General features: G+C 39.6%; 1 protein-coding gene across 3 annotated transcripts; it reads left to right on the forward strand.

Moving 5' to 3' along the window:
* The first annotated feature begins 61 nt into the window (after positions 1–61).
* slc19a1 (solute carrier family 19 member 1) lies at positions 62–14,812 on the forward strand. 3 transcript variants are annotated; one of them, XM_025902756.1, is made up of 7 exons: positions 62–336; positions 2,547–2,681; positions 2,758–3,134; positions 5,029–5,809; positions 8,227–8,419; positions 9,027–9,168; positions 13,218–14,812. In XM_025902756.1, exons 3-7 carry the CDS (start codon positions 2,850–2,852, stop codon positions 13,410–13,412), a joined length of 1,596 nt encoding a protein of 531 aa, XP_025758541.1. In that variant the 5' UTR covers positions 62–336; positions 2,547–2,681; positions 2,758–2,849; the 3' UTR covers positions 13,413–14,812. The 3 variants fall into 3 exon arrangements, with proteins under 3 accessions (XP_025758541.1, XP_025758542.1, XP_005463132.1); XM_025902757.1 differs by having other exon boundaries at positions 2,547–2,620; XM_005463075.4 differs by having other exon boundaries at positions 2,547–3,134.
* Positions 14,813–18,717: the final 3,905 nt, after the last annotated feature.

Below are 18,717 nucleotides of genomic sequence, written 5' to 3' on the forward strand. Positions count from 1 at the left end.
ACTACCTTCAACTTCTTTTAATCAGCAATTGGCGGAAGCAACAACTTCACAGCAGATGGCGATGAAGGGTTACCGGAGCTGGAGCTTTCTGTCGCGTCCGGATACCCTTCCTGGCGATTATGAGACATAAATAAAAATGAGAAATTTAAAAAAAAAATAGAAATGGGTGGAACACTTGTGCATGTATCATACACAATCTAAAATTTACGGGTTACTGTTGTATTAAAAACCCAACTCTTTAGTAAGCGACATGGTAGGCTACGGCTAAAACTACTTTTCCCAGAAGTCAGAGCGAACGAAAGAAGGCGCCGCTGCATCTCCAAAGGAACCCACAAGGTATGCCTTGTTCCCTTTTATATTTACCAGAGTTACAGACACGTAAAAGCCGTTTCATTAATGCAAAGTCTATCTGGTGGTGTGACAGAGGGAGGTCAGCTAATTGCTTCAAATCTGTTATTTATCAGTGGCAGTGAAGGCGTCACGACTGCACTGTTTTTTATGCCCATGTGCTATTAGCCAGTTGGCTAGCAGCCTCAGTTCGGGGTGATTGAGCCTCAAACTGAAGTCGGCACGTCTCGGTCGTTGTTCCAGCAGCACAAACAAATCCCCTAAATACACCCAGGTTTGGCAGCTAACGTAGGAATAGGTCGAGCTAATGTGAAACACTGACATGCTAACACACTTTGCTCCCCTGTGAAGTAGTTGTGTAACTTGTTGTTCCTAACATTTGGAAATGAGGCTGAAGTTCAGTCAGGAGAAAGCCAGATTAATCCTGGAGTTCTGCTGATGTGTCACGCTAAAATAAATAAATAGATAAATAAATAAGGGGTAAGAAAATTGTTTGGTAAATTAGCAAAGTTTTGTCCAAAGCTTAGCAACATTAGCATATAAATGCGCAATATTTGCGACTGTCTTAGTAAATCAGTAAACAAGATTAGGCTAACAGTCTAATTGAAGAAAAAAAAACTCAGATTATTTTCTTAAAAATTATTTTTTTTCCACTGTGTTTGGTGAAGGAACTGCCATTAAAAAGTCATGCTTCAAGTTACAACTACACACACTGGGAAAACGTTACATAGGTGAATACGGTTTTCCAAATCTCTGCGCATGCTCCGTTTAACCTCCGCGTAACCTGCCATACATGTATCTGAATGTTTCTGCCGCTTATTTATGTGGAGTAGGTAGCAACAGTAGCATCAGGTTACAACCAGCAAGATCCACGGTTTCCCTCGGAGTTACTCGAGTTCAGCAGCTTCTCCTCCTCAGTGAGCCTCACCTGGTGATTCTTCGAAAGAGCAACAGGGCTTGCAGCAGCACCAGACACACTTATCAACTAGAAACAGCATGCTTTTCTCATCTATCTACAGCCCTGCATTGAATAAGTGGAAGAAATTTAGTGCATTGATTATAAAAAGCTTCACCGGTTGTGGTTATTTTTTATCCCGATGTGATTGCTTATATAGAGCTTTTATATATAAAGCTTTTAATACTAGGCTGCAGTTAAACGAGGCCACTGCACTGTTGTTGTCCTTTTCACCCACAAATTAAAACATATTGCTTTTGTCTTAATATAACAAGGAGGCAGTTTCTGCCAGATAGCTAGCTGAGCCTGGATACTACTTCTAGTAGTGTACAGCTACATATAACAGTGCAGATGCAGCCATGTAGGGGCATGGAGGGTAATATCTGCACAAAACAAGCACAATTAGCCACTGTGGCAACACCTTGGAATATAAGGGAGCATCTTAAATTACCCTTAGCGGTATCTGTGGCTGGATTTTTAGTAGTGTGTTGAGGCTGTGGCTTAAGTACGACATAACCATATAAACCAGGTGTGTAAAAGATAAGGCTTGGGGCCCAAAATCGGACAGCAAAGACTCCAGTCTGGCCAGCTGGATGTCTTTGGAAAATATGAAAAAGGGTGTACAGTTTGGACTTCTAACTGTATTTTCATCAATTTTACAGTTTTGCCTACTGATAGTACCTGATATAAGCTATAGTTTCTGCTCAGATCTGACACTGACACAGACTAAGAACTATAATAGATTGTTTTTGTGGTAGTATGCCTTGTAAACACAGTGTATGGTTATCACAAAGCAAAGCACACAAATGAAAAACTTAAGTAGAAAATACAAAAATTAATAATAACTTGGATTTGAACATCGTGGAAGAACTGCTTGTTTTCTTTTTTTTTCTTTTCTTTTTTTTTAAAAGGCTTTCATGCTCCTCAGGCGTGCAAACGTTGCACTGCCATCACTGTTTTGCAAGGCGCAGCAGACCAGCATTGATAAGAGTTATTGTATGGAGACACACAGGTCAGGTGGGATTGCAGTGCTAGGAAGTGTTTTGCAATATCTTCCAATATTCATGGAAATGCACAGAAACATTTGGTTTACTGTAACAGGTGAAGAAAACTGTCAAATCAGGGGTGGGGGGGCTTTGCATGAAAATCTTGTTTGTCACACAGATTAATAGTAAGAGTTAAAGCTAAGAGCTGCTGTGTCAGAACAGACTGCCCAGCTCACATGATTGATTGTGTTTTTCAGGTGAACAATGACATTGGACTGAGCGGCTGGAAAGCTTTCTGTCTGACAATGTCAGAGAGAGGAATGGAGCAAAGGTCAACATTTTCTCTTACACGCCAGCAGCAGCATGTAGCTTTTTAACCAGCTCGTCGGATGGTTCGTTCTCACCAGTTCAGCCCTCTCTGACACAGAGAGGCAGAGGAGTTGAGTTTGTTTTCTTCATACATTCCAGGTGGAAAGTCGACAGCTTTTCCTATTGAAAATAATCCTCGCATGCTGATTTGATAGAGTGAGAGGGGGAAGAAAAAGTTACACGCCAGTGCAATGGTAGCAGAGGACACAGCAGGAAGTGGGGACAGATCAGACGAGGAGAAAGAGATGGATCAGAAAGCATCTGAAGACGCAGAGCGGCAGGAAGACGGGGATGTAGCGATGGCCGCCACTGCTGCAGAGGCTCCCTCTGGAGAGGATGAAGCCAGGGATCCCAGAAAGTGGAAGTGGTCTGTGATTTTCTTGTGTTTCTACGGGTTTATGGCATCCATAAAACCCGGGGAGCCCTTCATCACGCCATATCTGCTGAGCCCTGAGAAGAACTTCACCAGAGAGCAGGTGAGTGATGCACATTTCTCTGCTTGATTTGCTGAAAGTTTGTGTTGACGGGTAACCTTCCCATCAACATTGCCAGATACAAGACCTTTCAGTTATAGTCCTGCTTACAGGAGTTTTGCAGAGTTGAAAGTCACACTCAGAGAAATCATGCAGTCCAAAAAGTTAACCTCTGAGACTCTAACAAGCTCTGCAGTTAAGCATGTATTGCACAATAGAATTAATGAGTTCCCTGTGGGGAGTTTACTGATCCATCTTACTGTGGTCAAAGTTCACATTCCTTCAGAGTGGGTCAGTGTAAATGCGTACGTGAAGTTAGACTGATTTGTAGAGTGGGATCACTGGAAAGTGATCACTATTCTAGTTTTCCTATTGGCCTGGCCATAAGCAAGAGCTGAGCTGCCAATGTGTTGACAGCATGTGGAAAAACACTGCCAAAGACCAGAATAGCAGGTTTACAGCAGAGCTGAACTCCATGTAGAGATATCTGTTTACCTGAGGTTATTTAAGAGCTTTAGTCCATCGATTTTCCTGTTTTTGGGATTCCAGGGAACAAGCCGTTTATCTGTCATCAGTCCCGGTGATGTGAAGTTGGTATTTGTGAAACAAAGATCACCGTGCCAGACAGATGTCAATGCTTTAACCAATGTTCCAATGTCATGAAGTCAGCTGTGATAGAAGTCAGATAAACAGAAGGTGATTGGGGTGAATGGTTTCTCAAGTCCCAGCTTATCTTACGTGATTGTGTGGATTTATGTAAAAAGAACATTTTTACAGTTTTATGTTTTCAGGCATTAACTTATCCACAGTATTTCAGTCAGGATGAGGTCTGGACTTTAACTGGACCTTTGCAAATCTTCATTCTTTTCTTCTTATCCCTTTTTTTAACCATTCTTTTGTTAATTTGCTGCTGTGCTTGGGACATTTCCTGTTGGATGACCCGGTTCAGGTCAAACTTTAGCTGTTGGACAGATGGGCTCACATTTGGCTCTAAAATACTTTGCCTTTGCTTATGAAAAATCTTTCTGACTTCACATTGTGTAGAATTGCCCTTATAACCATTGAAATCTTGATGGGAAGTAACAGTTGCTTCTTTAAGATCATTGCTCAGGTGTTTCCTCCTTGGTATTTTAACACATGTCTGAGTGCTGCAGACCAGCAAACTGCTCACATTTCTGCTTTTACAGAGTTGGTCGCACTTCCTGATGATAAATCAGTTAATAAATCATTTGATTAGCAGCTGCTGGCTGCTACTTACCCTCTGAATTCATGAGGAAACACAAAAGGTTTCTTTATTTTTTCACATGACTGCATAAAGTCATGTGAAATCTTTCTTTTTCACCCCCACTGAAGGCCACAGCTGTTATTCTTCAGTAAAAAACCTCCCCTTTATCTTGTACACTATTACGACTGTTACTGTGATCATAACAGTGTGCGTAGTTAAGATAGTAGGCTGGTATTTGCAAAATACTAAAGTGATGCAGAATTGTGTTTTGCATCAAAGCTCTTCAGCAACTACTCCAGGAAGAATGCAGAATATTTGCTTGATTCAGCTTGATGAGGATGGTCAGGGGGTTTTGAATTATTGGTTGGCCAAAACAAGCAATATTTGCGTTTGAATTCATGATTTTAAGATGATCTTTGTCATATTTTAATTGTATGTTAGTTGTATCCTTACAGATGTGAAGAAGAATGCCAGCAATGTTGGTTTTTATTTACAGCTTCCTTGAATTTTCTTTAAACCTTCTTTTAAAAGTCAATAAACTGTATATTTGAAGAAAATAAATTGGCACTATTTAGGGTAGAAAGTGTGCTGTCAGAAAGGTTCGTGTAAGACTCAAGCTTGATTTTGCTTTTTTCCCCCCACGCATTATTTGATTGATTGATTTATTTCCAGGTGACCAATGAGATCACTCCTGTGCTGACGTATTCCTACATGGCTGTGCTTGTACCAGCCTTCCTGCTAACGGATCTTCTGCGATATAAGCCGGTCCTGATTCTTCAGGGCGTCAGTCAGGTGATCATCTGGATCATCCTGCTGCTTGGAGGAACGCTGCTTCAGATGCAGTTCATGGAGTTCTTCTACGGCATCACCATGGCCTGCCGTGTCGCCTACTCCTCCTACATCTTCTCCCTGGTCAACCCGGTCCTCTACCAGCGCGTGGCAGGCTACTCGCGCTCCTCAGTCCTCTTGGGGGTTTTCACCAGCTCTATCCTGGGCCAGCTGTGCATGTCCTTGGGAAACATCACCTTCTACACCCTCAACAGTATCTCTCTGGGGTTTGTCAGCTTTGGTTTGCTGCTCTCACTGTGCCTGCCCTGGCCTAAACGCTCCTTGTTTTTCAACCGGACAAATCAGGAGGAAAAGGAAGTGGTAGAAGTAGCCACCAAATCTGAACTGGACAAAATGAACCCAAAAGATGGAGGGCCATCCTTTGCCGCCCCTCCGTGTCCTGCGTCAACCTGGAAGGATTCTGTGTTTATGCAGATGCTTCTGGAGGTTAGGAATGTGCTGAAGAGACCCAACCTGAGGCTCTGGTCCCTGTGGTGGGTGTTCAACTCCACAGGGTATTACCTGGTGCTCTTCTACGTCCACATCCTGTGGAACAAAGTTTACCCTGCCACTGAGAACAAGAACGTTTACAATGGGGGAGTGGAAGCAGCTTCTACATTGCTCAGTAAGACATTTCCAGAGATTTTAAAAAATAGTTTTACACAAATAGTGCTGTGTTATTGAAATGTAATCTGTTTTGTATCCAGCTTGGTCTTGCTAAATTTAGATACAAAAAATTTACCAACTTGTGCAAAGTATAAACTAAATATCAGCCATTGTCTAATTTAAAGGCTGGCAGGATGTATTTAGCTTTGCAGTAATAGCATCAAACAACTACTTAATGTAGGACACAATCTACAGGACTTTTATTTTTTAGGAAGAAAAATGTATGATAAAGACTCTGATAGACCCCCATCATCATGAAAGACTAGGATAATTGGGTGTTTTTTCCAGGAACCAATTTGAGAGGGCCAGCAAGAGCTGAAGAATGATGATGTGTGTTGTTATTTAAGACTAAAGTAAGGACTTGTCCACACATATGCAAAAGTAGCTTTTTGAGTTTTAGGCTTTCATTCAATGCAAATTCACTTTTAGATTGCTGAAAATGGATGTTTTGGATCCAGACTAGATATAAAAGATTGACAAAGCCAATGTAATGTCACCCAGTTTGTAGGCTGGTGTTTTGGCTCACCACATCTAGTGTTTTTTTTTGTTTTGTTTTTTGTTTGTAATCAGAGGATCTAGCTGGGGAGTAACTCACTAGCTTTGTTAGAAAGATGGTCACATCCTAAAACTTAAATTACACTTGTGTATTGAGTCTGTTATGTACTCTGTGCAAGTGGCCAGTGTTGTTACCAGCATACTGATGTGTGGGGTTCTTGGGTTGCTGTAGTTGGTGAAGTTTCTGTCTTTGAGTCGATCCTTTCTCTTCCAGTTTATTAGGAAAAATGGAAGCAGATGTAGCATCAGGGAATACTCAAAAAGAAACAATGGTACTGAATAGGCCAATCAATGTGACTGTGTCGTTACATTTCTAGGGTGATACATCAGTCCTCCACCCAAGCCATGTTCTGTTGGAAGGTTTTTTCTTGCTAAAAGGGAGTTTTCCCTTCCCACTGTTGCCAATTGATTACTCATAGGGGGTCATCTGATTGTTGGGGTTTTCTCTGTATTATTGTACGATCTTTACCTTATAAACAGGGGTGCACATAAGTGGTCCGCAGGTGCGCATTCGCTGTCAAAATAAAAGACGCGCACCAGATAAGAAGTTGCAACGTGCGTTTGCATACATAGGATTTTCTGGAGGAGGACAGACATTTGTTTAGAACTCTTAAATATGTCGAAGAAACAAGCTCCTTTAAGCAATTACTTTGGTGTTCCTTCACCTCCAAAGAAATGTCAGAAGGAGTCCGAACTGCAAAAGAAGCGCGTATTCTCGGAAAAGTAGTTGCAGGAGGTGAACTGGCTTCAAACAAATGATGACCAGAGATGACCAGAGATGTGGGGCAGAATATGGCGTGAAAATCCCACTCTAGCGGACAAAAACAGTGCCTTTTATGTGTATGCTAACGCGCGTTGCAACTTCTTAGCTGGTGCGCGTCTTTTATTTTGACAGCGAATGCGCACCTGCGGACCACTTATGTGCACCCCTGTTTATAATATAAAGTGCCTTGAGGTGACTGTTGTTGGGATTTGGTGCTAATATAATAATATAATAAATACAATTGAATTGAGCTGTAACCACTTGAAAGCATGCTCTAAAGTTGGGCTTTTAAATATCGGAGTCTGTGGGGACAAACCTCAAGTTTTAAGACCATTAGAGGATCTGTAGTTCTTGGAAATTAGCATGTAGAAGGGTAACAAGGACCATTTGACTTAGGATATCATCTATCACTGCTTTCACGCAGATTCAAATCTACTGTTTTCATGCGGTACCCTTTCTTTTGAATCTTTTTTTGGGCAAAATCAGAAACACCCAGATGAAACGAACTGTTGGATTTCTACCTATGATTCTGATGATTAGCTTTTTGAAATTATCTTTTAAATAATGTTTGGAAAAAAGGTATGAGCACAAAATGGTTTTCTAAAAGTGTAGTCCTGAAAGTGGCATGTGCCATAACATAAACAGATGAGCAACTGGTGCCTGCAGCAAAGGGTACGCGCAGCTGTTTGGAAGAAGTTTAATAATTGATCGGCCAGCCTTACTCTGTAAGGGGATTACGTCAGCTTTAGATAGCAATAATTGCACTTTAAACAGTTGTACAGATTAAAGGTAGCAGCTTCGATAATCTGGATGTCATGTGTAACTATTAAGGTTTGATGACAAAAGTCTGATAATTGAATAGTGAGTAGGAGACTTCTGTGCTGCTGCTGATATTTTTATGACAAGAACAGACTAACTTATGTCCAATATGAGTAACTTTCATTTTATTGGTGACAGTAATGCTTAGCTAACTGTTTACTCAGTCCCTCTCTACAGATTACTTGCTCTGTGCTTTAATTAATCAGTTTAAAGACTATAACCTGTTTATTTTTCTGCAGGTGCTATAGCGTCCTTTACAGCAGGCTTTGTCAAAATTCGGTGGAACGTCTGGTCAGAGCTGGTCATCGGTATCATCACAGCAGTGCAGGCCGGTCTGCTGCTTCTTATGAGAACCACAAACAACATCTGGGTCTGCTATGTTTGTTATGTACTCTTCCGAAGCTTCTACCAGTTTCTGGTGCCTATTGCCACGTGAGTGCCAAAAACGATCCCTAAGCCCAACTTGTTATTTGAGATGCATCTGTTTATGATGACCACAGCCAAAACTGTGGTGCTTATTATTGGAAGATTTAGGCTAGAAATATTTGAGGAAAAAAGGATCAGAAGCTAAACCACAGCTGCTAGTATCAACTGCCACGAGAAACTTCAATCTGAAACTGTATTTTCTTTTTCTTCTTCTTTTTCAGTCTTTGCTCAAGCAGAATGCCAAAGAAGGATAACGATCTATTATAATGACATAAGCTGACATGTTTTGTGCTGTTGATCGTACAGAATAGGTCATCTGGTGTACATTTTTTGTTGTTTTCAGATGATTTATACCAAGTGATAACAGCATAATAATGAAGAAAATAACTGTAGCCCTCAGCTAAACTCCTAATGAAAACGTTAATGAGATAACACAGCTTTAAGTTCGATCTGATAAGCCTCAGTATGTTGTATCTGTCTACACTAGTATTTTATTGCTTTAACTTCATGTCATTTCAAATAGCCTAAATACATCTACAGTGAGTAAGAATATACAGCGTGTCATAAATTTATACAAGACAGTTGCTCACGCTGGATGTTATTGTCTTGCCAGTTTCCAGATTGCATCGTCACTCACCAAGGAGCTCTGCGCTCTTGTGTTTGGTATCAACACCTTCTTTGGGACAGTGCTGAAGACCATTATCAACCTGATCTTTTCTGATAAGAGGGGCCTGGCCTTGGATGTGCACTCTCAGGTAAAACAGTCAAACAGCAGTGATGTTTCATACCAGTGTTTCTTGGATTTGAGAGTCCACTGCTGCATTTCAGTCATGACTGGAATGGAGTTATAGTTGTCAGAAGTTTCGTGCTAATGATGAATGTATGTAAAGTCATGATAATTTTGGTCTCTTAATATATATTTTTTAACTTAATGACTTAAAAAAACAAGAATTGGGTGCACACGTTGAAATTTATTTTAAATTTTCTCTAATCCACAAAGGATCAAAAGTATGCATACAGATTTCAAAAGTATACATACACCCCCAATAATATTAGATTAAATTTGAAATGTCTCTTAGTAAGTTGCACCTTGACCAGAGGTAGCTTTCAGTAAGCTGATCGCTCTTCTTGGCAGACTTGATAGAGTTCATTTAAACTAGCTGGTTTCCTGGTATGGACGCAGCTTTCAAGTGTAGTCCACAGATTTTTTTTCAGTAAGGTTGAGATTGGGGCTTTGGGATCGTCATTCCAGAAGCTTAACGTTAGGCTGCTTTATCCATTCCAGTTTTAATATGTGTTTGGGATCATTGTTCTGTTGGAACACCCAACACTGACCAAGTTTCAACCACCTAGCTGTTGATCTGAGGTGAAGTTGAAGAGTTTGGAAGTAGTCCTTTATTATTCCATTCAATTTGTGCAATGTTCCAGTGCCACCGACAGCAAAACAGCCCCAGAGCATAATGCTGCCACTACCATGCTTGACAGCTGATACACTGCTCTTAGGTTTTGAAGCCTCGCCTTTACTCCTCCAAACATACATCTTGCCATTGTGGTCAAAGACCTTTGCAAAGTGGTGGAAAATTTGAATAATTTGTGGTTACATGCAGTTGTGTGAAGTGGTGATCTTGGAATCTGCAGTTGTTTAGAAATGACTCCAAGAGACCTCCCCAAATTGTGTAACTTGACAATTCTCCCTAGTTATTTACTGGGTTCATTGTCAAACAAATGCTGCTTATACTCCCAGTTATAGTAAATCATGATCATTAATGAGAAGTTGGTAGGCATTGGCCATGTGAAATTAAGACATTGTAGAAACTTCAACACTTTATTAAAATATTTAAGTGAGGGTATGTGTATATTTGAGTCGTATGTATAATTTTGACCCTCTGTGGGTTAGAGAAAGTCTAAAATAAATTCTTTTTTTCTGAAGATGTATGCTGTACAATCACTCCACCCTGGAAAAAGAACAGTTCGATGAAATCGTTAAAAGCTCAAAATTATCATGACATTCATGCTCATGATGAGTTTTTGTAAACTTCTTACCACAACTGTATCCTTAATGTGTTCTATTGGTGTAGTTTTATGTTGTACGTTAAAACATCTGGACTGCTGTAACCTCTGCAAATCTTTGGCATGTGTCTTCTAAAACTTGTTTCTCAGTTTCTGCTGTGCAAACAGAAAATGGCTGTTTGTTATAGGCCTCCTGTTAGTGTTGCGTAACAGAAAAATGCTGCAAACATTCATGTTAGTGAAACAAACTGAAGGTGTTGGCGGGGTGAGTTCGGCTGGATGCAGCAGCAGTGCTGAATTTAACTGGCAGCACCTTACAAGTCTGTAGCGTTCCTCTGATGCATACATCAACAAACCTGACCGGGTCATGTTTGCATGCCTGGTGCAGCTACTCTCTGCTACCATGTTTGTGCTCTCTGTCTTTTGATGTGAAACGGTGTGAAACTTGTCCCAGTGCAATAGCAAGACACACCAAAGCTTTTTTGTGCTTTAAAGGAAAGGTAAGTAAAGTTGTTTCTGACAACTGTATCAAGAAAAACAAAAAAAAACAAAAGAGAGGGGAGATATGATAAGCTTTTATGTGTCTCAAATAAATGTATCACAGAAAGTACAGAGTTTTGTGTTTGGTTGATCGTTTCTTTGTTGTAGCGATGTTTCTTGGCAATAAATCTTATACCACTTTGGGTTGAGCAGCAGAGTTGAGTATGTGGGTTGTGCCCATTAAAAACTTGTCAAATTATCTCTCCAAATGCCAATCAGCTTCTTCTGCAACGTAACAATTTCTTTATTTACCAAACAGCACCCTCAGTTGTATGTGGAAGAACTATAGGGTGGGCCATTTATATGGATACACTGTAATAAAATGGGAATGGTTGGTGATATTAAAGTCCTGTTTGTGGCACATTAGTATATGTGAGGGGGAAAACTCCTCAAGATGGGTGGTGACCATGGTGGCCATTTAGAAGTCGGCCATCTTGGATACAACTTTTGTTTTTTCAGTAGGAAGAGGAGGGCCATGTGACACATCAAACTTATTGGTAATGTCACAAGAAAACCAATGGTGTGCTTGGTTTCAACGTAACTTTATTCTTTCATGAGTTATTTACAAGTTTCTGACCACTTATAAAATGTGTTCAGTGTGCTGCCCATTGTGTTGGATTGTCAATGCAACCCTCTTCTCCCACTCTTCACACACTGATAGCAACACCGCAGGAGAAATGCCAGCACAGGCATCCAGTATCCGTAGTTTCAGGTGCTGCACATCTCGTATCTTCACACCATAGACAATTGCCTTCAGATGACCCCAAAGATAAAAGTCTAAGGGGGTCAGATCGGGAGACCTTGGGGGCCATTCAACTGGCCCATGACAACCAATCCACTTTCCAGGAAACTGTTCATCTAGGAATGCTCGGACCTGGCACCCATAATGTGGTGGTGCACCATCTTGCTGGAAAAACTTAGGGAACGTGCCAGCTTCAGTGCACAAAGAGGGAAACACATCATCATGTAGCAATTTCAAATATCCAGTGGCCTTGAGGTTTCCATTGATGAAGAATGGACCCACTATCGTTGTACCCCATATACCACACCAAACCATCACTTTTGTTGTTCCAACAGTCTTGGAGGGATCCATCCAATGTGGGTTAGTGTCAGACCAATAGCGGTGGTTTTGTTTGTTAACGTCACCATTCACATAAAAGTTTGCCTCATCACTGAACAAAATCTTCTGCGTGAACTGAGGGTCCTGTTCCAATTTTTGTTTTGCCCATTCTGCAAATTCTGTGCGCCGATCTGGGTCATCCTCGTTGAGATGCTGCAGTAGCTGGAGTTTGTAAGAGTGCCATTTGTGAGTAGCTAATATCCGCCGAAGGGATGTTCGACTAATGCCACTCTCCAGTGACATGCGGCGAGTGCTATGCTGTGGGCTCAAGCTAGGACAGCCACTGATGTTTCTTCATTAGTGACAGTTTTCTTGCGTCCACATTTTGGCAAATCCAACACTGAACCAGTTTCACGAAACTTAGCAAGCAGTTTGCTGACTGTAGCATGGGAGATGGGTGGTCTCGTAGGGTGTCTTGCATTGAAATCTGCTGCAATGACCCAGTTACTGTGTTCACCAGATATCAACACAATTTCGATCCGCTCCTCACATGTTAACCTCTTCGACATGTCAATGGCTGTGAACAAAGAGAAACTTGTAAATAACTCATGAAAGAATAAAGTTACGTTGAAACCAAGCACACCATTGGTTTTCTTGTGACATTACCAATAAGTTTGATGTGTCACATGGCCCTCTTCCTATTGAAAAAACAAAAGTTGTATCCAAGATGGCCGACTTCTAAATGGCCACCAGGGTCACCACCCATCTTGAGGAGTTTGCCCCCTCACATATACTAATGTGCCACAAACAGGACTTTAATATCACCAACCATTCCCATTTTATCACGGTGTATCCATATAAATGGCCCACCCTGTATACACAGCCATGGGTGTAACCCACATGCTCAACTCTGCTGCTCAACCCACAATGTAATCAACCAAACAAAGATTTCCTTGCTTTTGGGAAAACTTGTTAGGGGACTCGTTTCTGCTCCCTCCTGACAGCTGTCAGTGACCATATTTCCATGACATTATTTTGCCATTTAACAGGTTCTTTACTTCATTATCGTATTCAAATGGGAATAGTGGGGTTTTTTTTGCCAGTTTAGTGGAAATTGGATTAAAATTTTGTTTGGGCTAGGATCTCGTGATGTGCAGGATAAAAAGCCTCATCCATTGCACATCTCTCTTACAGTTTCTGGTGTACTTCTTTTACTTCACTCTTCTTACTGTCGTCTACTTTGCCTGCGCTGCTGTGGTCATCTGCCGTCACTACCGAAACGAGCGGAGGGGAGAAGGAGTGACCAGGGACCAGCCCACGCCCACAGAGCTCAGCCCTGTGGTGACAAACAAGGAACTAGAACCTTTGTCTAATGGCAAAAGTGCCTAACCCTAACCACGAGAGGGGAAACATGTAGTTCCATAACATTGTTAGACCAGTTTTACTAATAAGCTGTTGAGAGTCACTGAGATCAGTGTTTTAGCCCCTTCACACACTCAGGTGGGTTCAGTGATGCCTCTGAGCCTTAATCAGAAGTGCCTCATGTGCAGCGAACAGCTGCTGCACTCGAAGAGTCAGAGCAGCTTGTGTCTGATGTCTGAGGAGAGATTTTCTAGAGTAATTTGCTTAAAAAAAAAAAAAGTCACTTTTTTTTAAAGCAAATTACTCTAGAAAATCAGCCTGGGACCTTTAACCAAGATTTCTTAGAAAACACGAAACAACCTTGTGATTTATGCTGGAGTGATTCTTTTCTATATTCAAGGCTCACGAGACGTGACCACACTTGTTTTTAACAATACACTCCTATTGTACTTTATGTTACAATTACTGTGTTAGTGGCATTTTTAAAGAACATATGAGTATGAATGCACCTTAGTTATTGATGATGATTATCACAATCTGACATCAGTGTTATGGGATCAGTAAGATCTTCTTCATTGCCGATAATTTCAAGCAGCAAACTGCAGATTTTATGCAGTGTACTCTGCCGCTCATTGCAATGTCGTCTGGTGTCTGTTTGCATCGCAGGAGCAGCACCACACAGACGACTGCAGTAATCTTCATTTGATACAATGATTTTTTTTTTCTTTTTTTAGGACTAATTAACATTTATACACATTTTTACAGAAAATTCGAACCTGTTCTTAAAAATGAGTACCTCAGTCAACTGGAGCTGCTTGTGAGTTTGTCGATAAGTTTAGTAAACAACAAACCACGTAAAATTTGTAAAACCTGATTTTATTTATTTTGGGTCAATGAATGGCTGTTTTTCTTTCTTTTTCTTTTATTTAACATTTACACGTGCTGGGTCAGTGCTGTAGAGCAGTGGTACTCAAAGCTGGGTCTGTGATTCTTTGGAAAAGCACAGTTTACACCACCAAACCAGCATATCAAGCTTTTTACTTCCACGCTTAGTAACTTTGGCTCAGTAGAAGAGCATGTTACATATCAGAAGATTTAAACATTAATAGAAAACATGCTTAATGAGGGGGGTCCTTTGAAAGGCTCTCCCCTCTAAATGACCACTGACCCCAGAGAATTTCAGAGTCCCTGCTCCAGAGAACACTAGAGCTAACAGGAAGTTCAGCGGAAATGTTAAGTAGGTTTTAAAATGACTTTGATCACTTAAACAGAAGATTATGAGTTATTTCTTACAGCAGATGCAATGGTAGTTTGTGTTTACTGCACTGAGTATTCAGTGGGATAATACATTTACTGTATAGGTTTGTTTTCTAGCTTCAGTTCATAGTGTTAAGTGCATTTTCACTTCAGTGTTGTAAAATCAGGAATATCTGCACTGCTATTGTGTCGTTCTAGTATTTGAGGGGTTAAACTGCAGTACATGGTAACATGATGCAGAATTTTGTGATTGAAATCATTGCTGAGAAATGACTGTGAACATGTCTGAGTGCTGTAACAAGGAAATGAGATGTTTATTTTTTATTCACAAATAAATTACTGAGTGGATAAAAACATGCTGCCTGTGTCTTTTTTTGAGTGTAGTAAACCACATTTACAATTTGATACCATGTGATAGAGCTTTAGTGTCATTATAGTTAAGTATTGGACATAAATACATGACTGTAACGGAGAGTCAGGTGTTACAGTGGGGTCAGTAGCCTTTACTATGATGAGACACTCATCAATTTAACCCATGCTTGTCAACAGTTATCTTTTTTGTGGGTATTTTACATGCATTTATACATTAACTAAGCTGGTGATTTACAATAGGCACAACCGATATGAGATTTTTAGGACCAACAGCAATAGTTGGTGATGCAAAAACCTGATACATTGGTCGATATTGTTAATGGGTTTTTTTTTCTTTTAAGATTTGCCTAACGTTTGTTATTGTGTAGTTTTTTGCAATATGTGTTTTTTAAAAAAACTTTTGTTTTATTGTCACAACAATCGACTGCTTGGATCAGCTGGTGGTAGGTTTGGGCTTTCAAAGCTGTTGCCAACAAGCAAGATGCAGCATTTCCTCTGGTGGACAAACTTTGCAACGTCAGCACTGACTATGATTGAAAGACATTTCTCCTCTCTACTAAAAAACATTTTCATTTATCTGACATTGTAAATGCTGATACCGATATATCATTAAATACAATAGCCAATATATCAGTCTGACTCTAATTTATAACCAAAATGAAGATGACACATTTCAAATGCATTGTAATTTTTGGAGCTAAGATTCAGTTGAGACTGAGCCACTCGGTGGGCAGGAAAGGTGATGAGAAAGCTGAGGGATGCATTTATCAAACGGGGCATACCAGCATTATCTCAAACTGTGAAACTATCCTGCTGTGTACGTCTGCAGCAAAAATATAAAAAGTCTATAAAATGTAGATGTAACTATTAAAAAAAATTTCTGTACTGATATAGGATGATATTTTGTTGATTTAAAGCATTTAAATAGCTGATATTCTTGTATATCGAGTGTTCAGTTTCAGTTGCTTACAGTTACACTGTGTTAAATGACCAGACATACAGATGTTTGCTCAGCTGCAGTTGCTGCTCACAGCGTGATCACATAGAGCTCTTTGATTCTTATTTATTTTTTTGTACATTTCTTAGCAGGAGGCCACTTATTAACTGGACTGTTTGTACAGCTGGTGTGATGATCCACCCGTGTGATGAATGTTTAGCCTGAGAATCTGCACATCACCTGGTTTCTGCTTCTCTAAAAGTACAGATGAAATAAATTATGTTGAAAAGTACACACTGAATTCCCCTTTTTCAAGTGATTATAACATAGTGGATTGTTACTGTAATATGAGTAAACAGGCCCAGATTCACATTTTTTGTGTTACCTTTATACTAAATTCATTGTCATGTTGAACACCTGGGAACAGATCATGGTCTCAGTAAATCTGCTTTAAGGAGTAAAACATATAATCTGGAGCCTCGGGTGATGTTTCTTGGCCTGCTCGCAAAGAAAAATCCTTCTTTTGACACTATATATTCATGTGTCATAGTTTTCACATTTTTTTTTTTTACATAGTTACTTTATGTGACACATTTGTGGATAATTGGGTGAGTAGTTTTCAAAGTCTTTGTGTGCTTTTCTTATCTGGTTCATTTATTGTGTCTATGGGCACTACTTTATACACTACAGAGAGTTTACACTGTACAGCACCGTGCTGCAGATCTTCTTTTCAGATGTGCTGTATTAGTAAAACATGGAGATTGAAGGCACCCTGACTTCAATCATTTGGTGAAAATCTTCTCTCAAAAAAGTTTGTGGATTTATTTATTTATTTTTATTTATTGATGGCTGGATCATGATTCCTCATAACTAAATGAAGTGGTTTCCACATGTAACCGGCTGCTGTTTTCCATTAAATAAATTGCTTAATCAGAAGCTACAAGATGAATTATGTTCCTGTATTAATGAGACAATGTACATAATTATTCTCTTGCAATTTTTAACAAGGCAACCTGGTTATTCTACAAAGAAACGAGCAAACTGCTGTCATCGGTCAGACTGCACTGATTTGCTGCCCTCAAGTGATGGTTTTCTTTTTAGCAACACAAATTTTGAATTATTACCTTTACCAATAAACTCAGTGATAACTCTGTTTGTGTGTCTTTAAGTACAATTACAACAAAAGCTTATGGATAACTTTGCATGAGCAGCAGTGGAAGATGGAGACATCTGCACATTTCACAAATAATAATCAAAGACAAAAAATAAAATCATCATTACCTTGATACTATGAAGAAAATATAAAGTAATCTACATCCACGTGTCCTTTTGGATTCAGCGATTGCATGGTCAAGAGGAAATAATCAGTATTGTGTACAGACTGTTTTTGTTAAAGTGAAAACTGGTAAAAAAAGATTGATGTGTAGACTGTTTTTTTGTAGGTTTTTATTAAACATAGCTCATAAAAACACCACATATATATTTACATTATTTGCATCCTCACGCACTGCAGCTTATACTTGACTTCCAGTTAGCTTGTGCCTGACAAAAGTCTGACAATACAGCTACAGTACATCCTCCACACACAGTAGGTTTGAAAGAAACAAAACATTGTTACAAACAGAATTAAAGTTCAGTGAAACACAGAAGATGAGCTAAATAAGATCCTTGTTCAAAGAAGAATTAATAGAAATAATAAGACATGTAAATAGAAAACCTGCAACTTCATCCAAGCTTCAATTTTCTTAGTAGCCCACACACATGCATGAACTGTACAAAGCACTGACTGTTGTTTGACCCCGTGGCCCAAACCAAACAATGGCGTCCCTTTTCCCCCCACACACACTGTCAGTAGTCCTCCCCACCACACCTGGCTCGAATCACAGATCATCCACCAGCGTTCCTCTTTACCGTGGTTGATGTGTCATTTGGTGTCAGGTATGCAGTCAATCACAGGAAATGGCACTTTGCTGAGTTTCCTACTATTGTTTGAATCTTTACCTCTTTGGAAACTCCTGGAACAAACCTCATGAAGATGTGAGATCTGCTTCAAGCCTGAAAACCTTAATGACTCCTGTTATGTCTCATGTTTGTATTATTGTAGGGTCTACCTTACAATATAATGCCTCTTAAGGTGGCTGTTGTTGTGATTTGGTGCTGTATCAATAAAGTTACATTGAATTTAAGGTTAAGCTTTTTTGGACAAGTGTTTTAAACAGTAAAAGGAAAAGAAAGAGTTTATGTTCACTGCAAAGATGCAGTGTAGAAGATGATCAAAGCTGATTCTTGATCAATATTTGATTATGGTTTCTGTTCAGTTCTTTGCATCAAAAACAATCAGAAAATAGCTTTAACTTCTTATAGTAGTCAAGGTTACATGACTTGTTTGCTTAGGTTTCTGCACAGATACAAAACTGTTTGTTTAAGTGCATTTGTGTTGTTTGGATCCCCCTGATATTGAACTTTCACGCTATATCTGCACTTCCTGATTTTCTGAAACTAATTGTTTTAGAAATCTTGCAGGTCGTCTCAGTTCCCACCTGACTGATCCTCATATGATATTTGTCTCCTCTTGCAGAACAAAAGCAATTTTCTGTAACCTGTACATTATTTTATGAGATATACTTTAACAGCAGTAAAGTATTTATATGATAAATAATGATTTTTTTTAAAAACTGTACATCAATCAAAACTACTCCTACTCTAAAAAGTTTTTTTTTTTTTAAAAACAGAGCTGGAAATAGGCTTAATACTGTATGTCCTTTT

Source organism: Oreochromis niloticus, linkage group LG23 (assembly GCF_001858045.2).
Source record: "Oreochromis niloticus isolate F11D_XX linkage group LG23, O_niloticus_UMD_NMBU, whole genome shotgun sequence".
NCBI classification, from domain to species: Eukaryota; Metazoa; Chordata; class Actinopteri; order Cichliformes; family Cichlidae; genus Oreochromis; species Oreochromis niloticus.

Bases quoted from the DNA above. Each gene is read 5' to 3' on its own strand.
- slc19a1 (XM_005463075.4), top strand. From the start codon at position 2,850: ATGGTAGCAGAGGACACAGCAGGAAGTGGGGACAGATCAGACGAGGAG. The intron at 8,420-9,026 runs GTGAGTGCCAAA...TTGTCTTGCCAG, and splicing joins TTTCTGGTGCCTATTGCCAC to TTTCCAGATTGCATCGTCAC. The intron at 9,169-13,217 runs GTAAAACAGTCA...TCTCTCTTACAG, and splicing joins CCTTGGATGTGCACTCTCAG to TTTCTGGTGTACTTCTTTTA.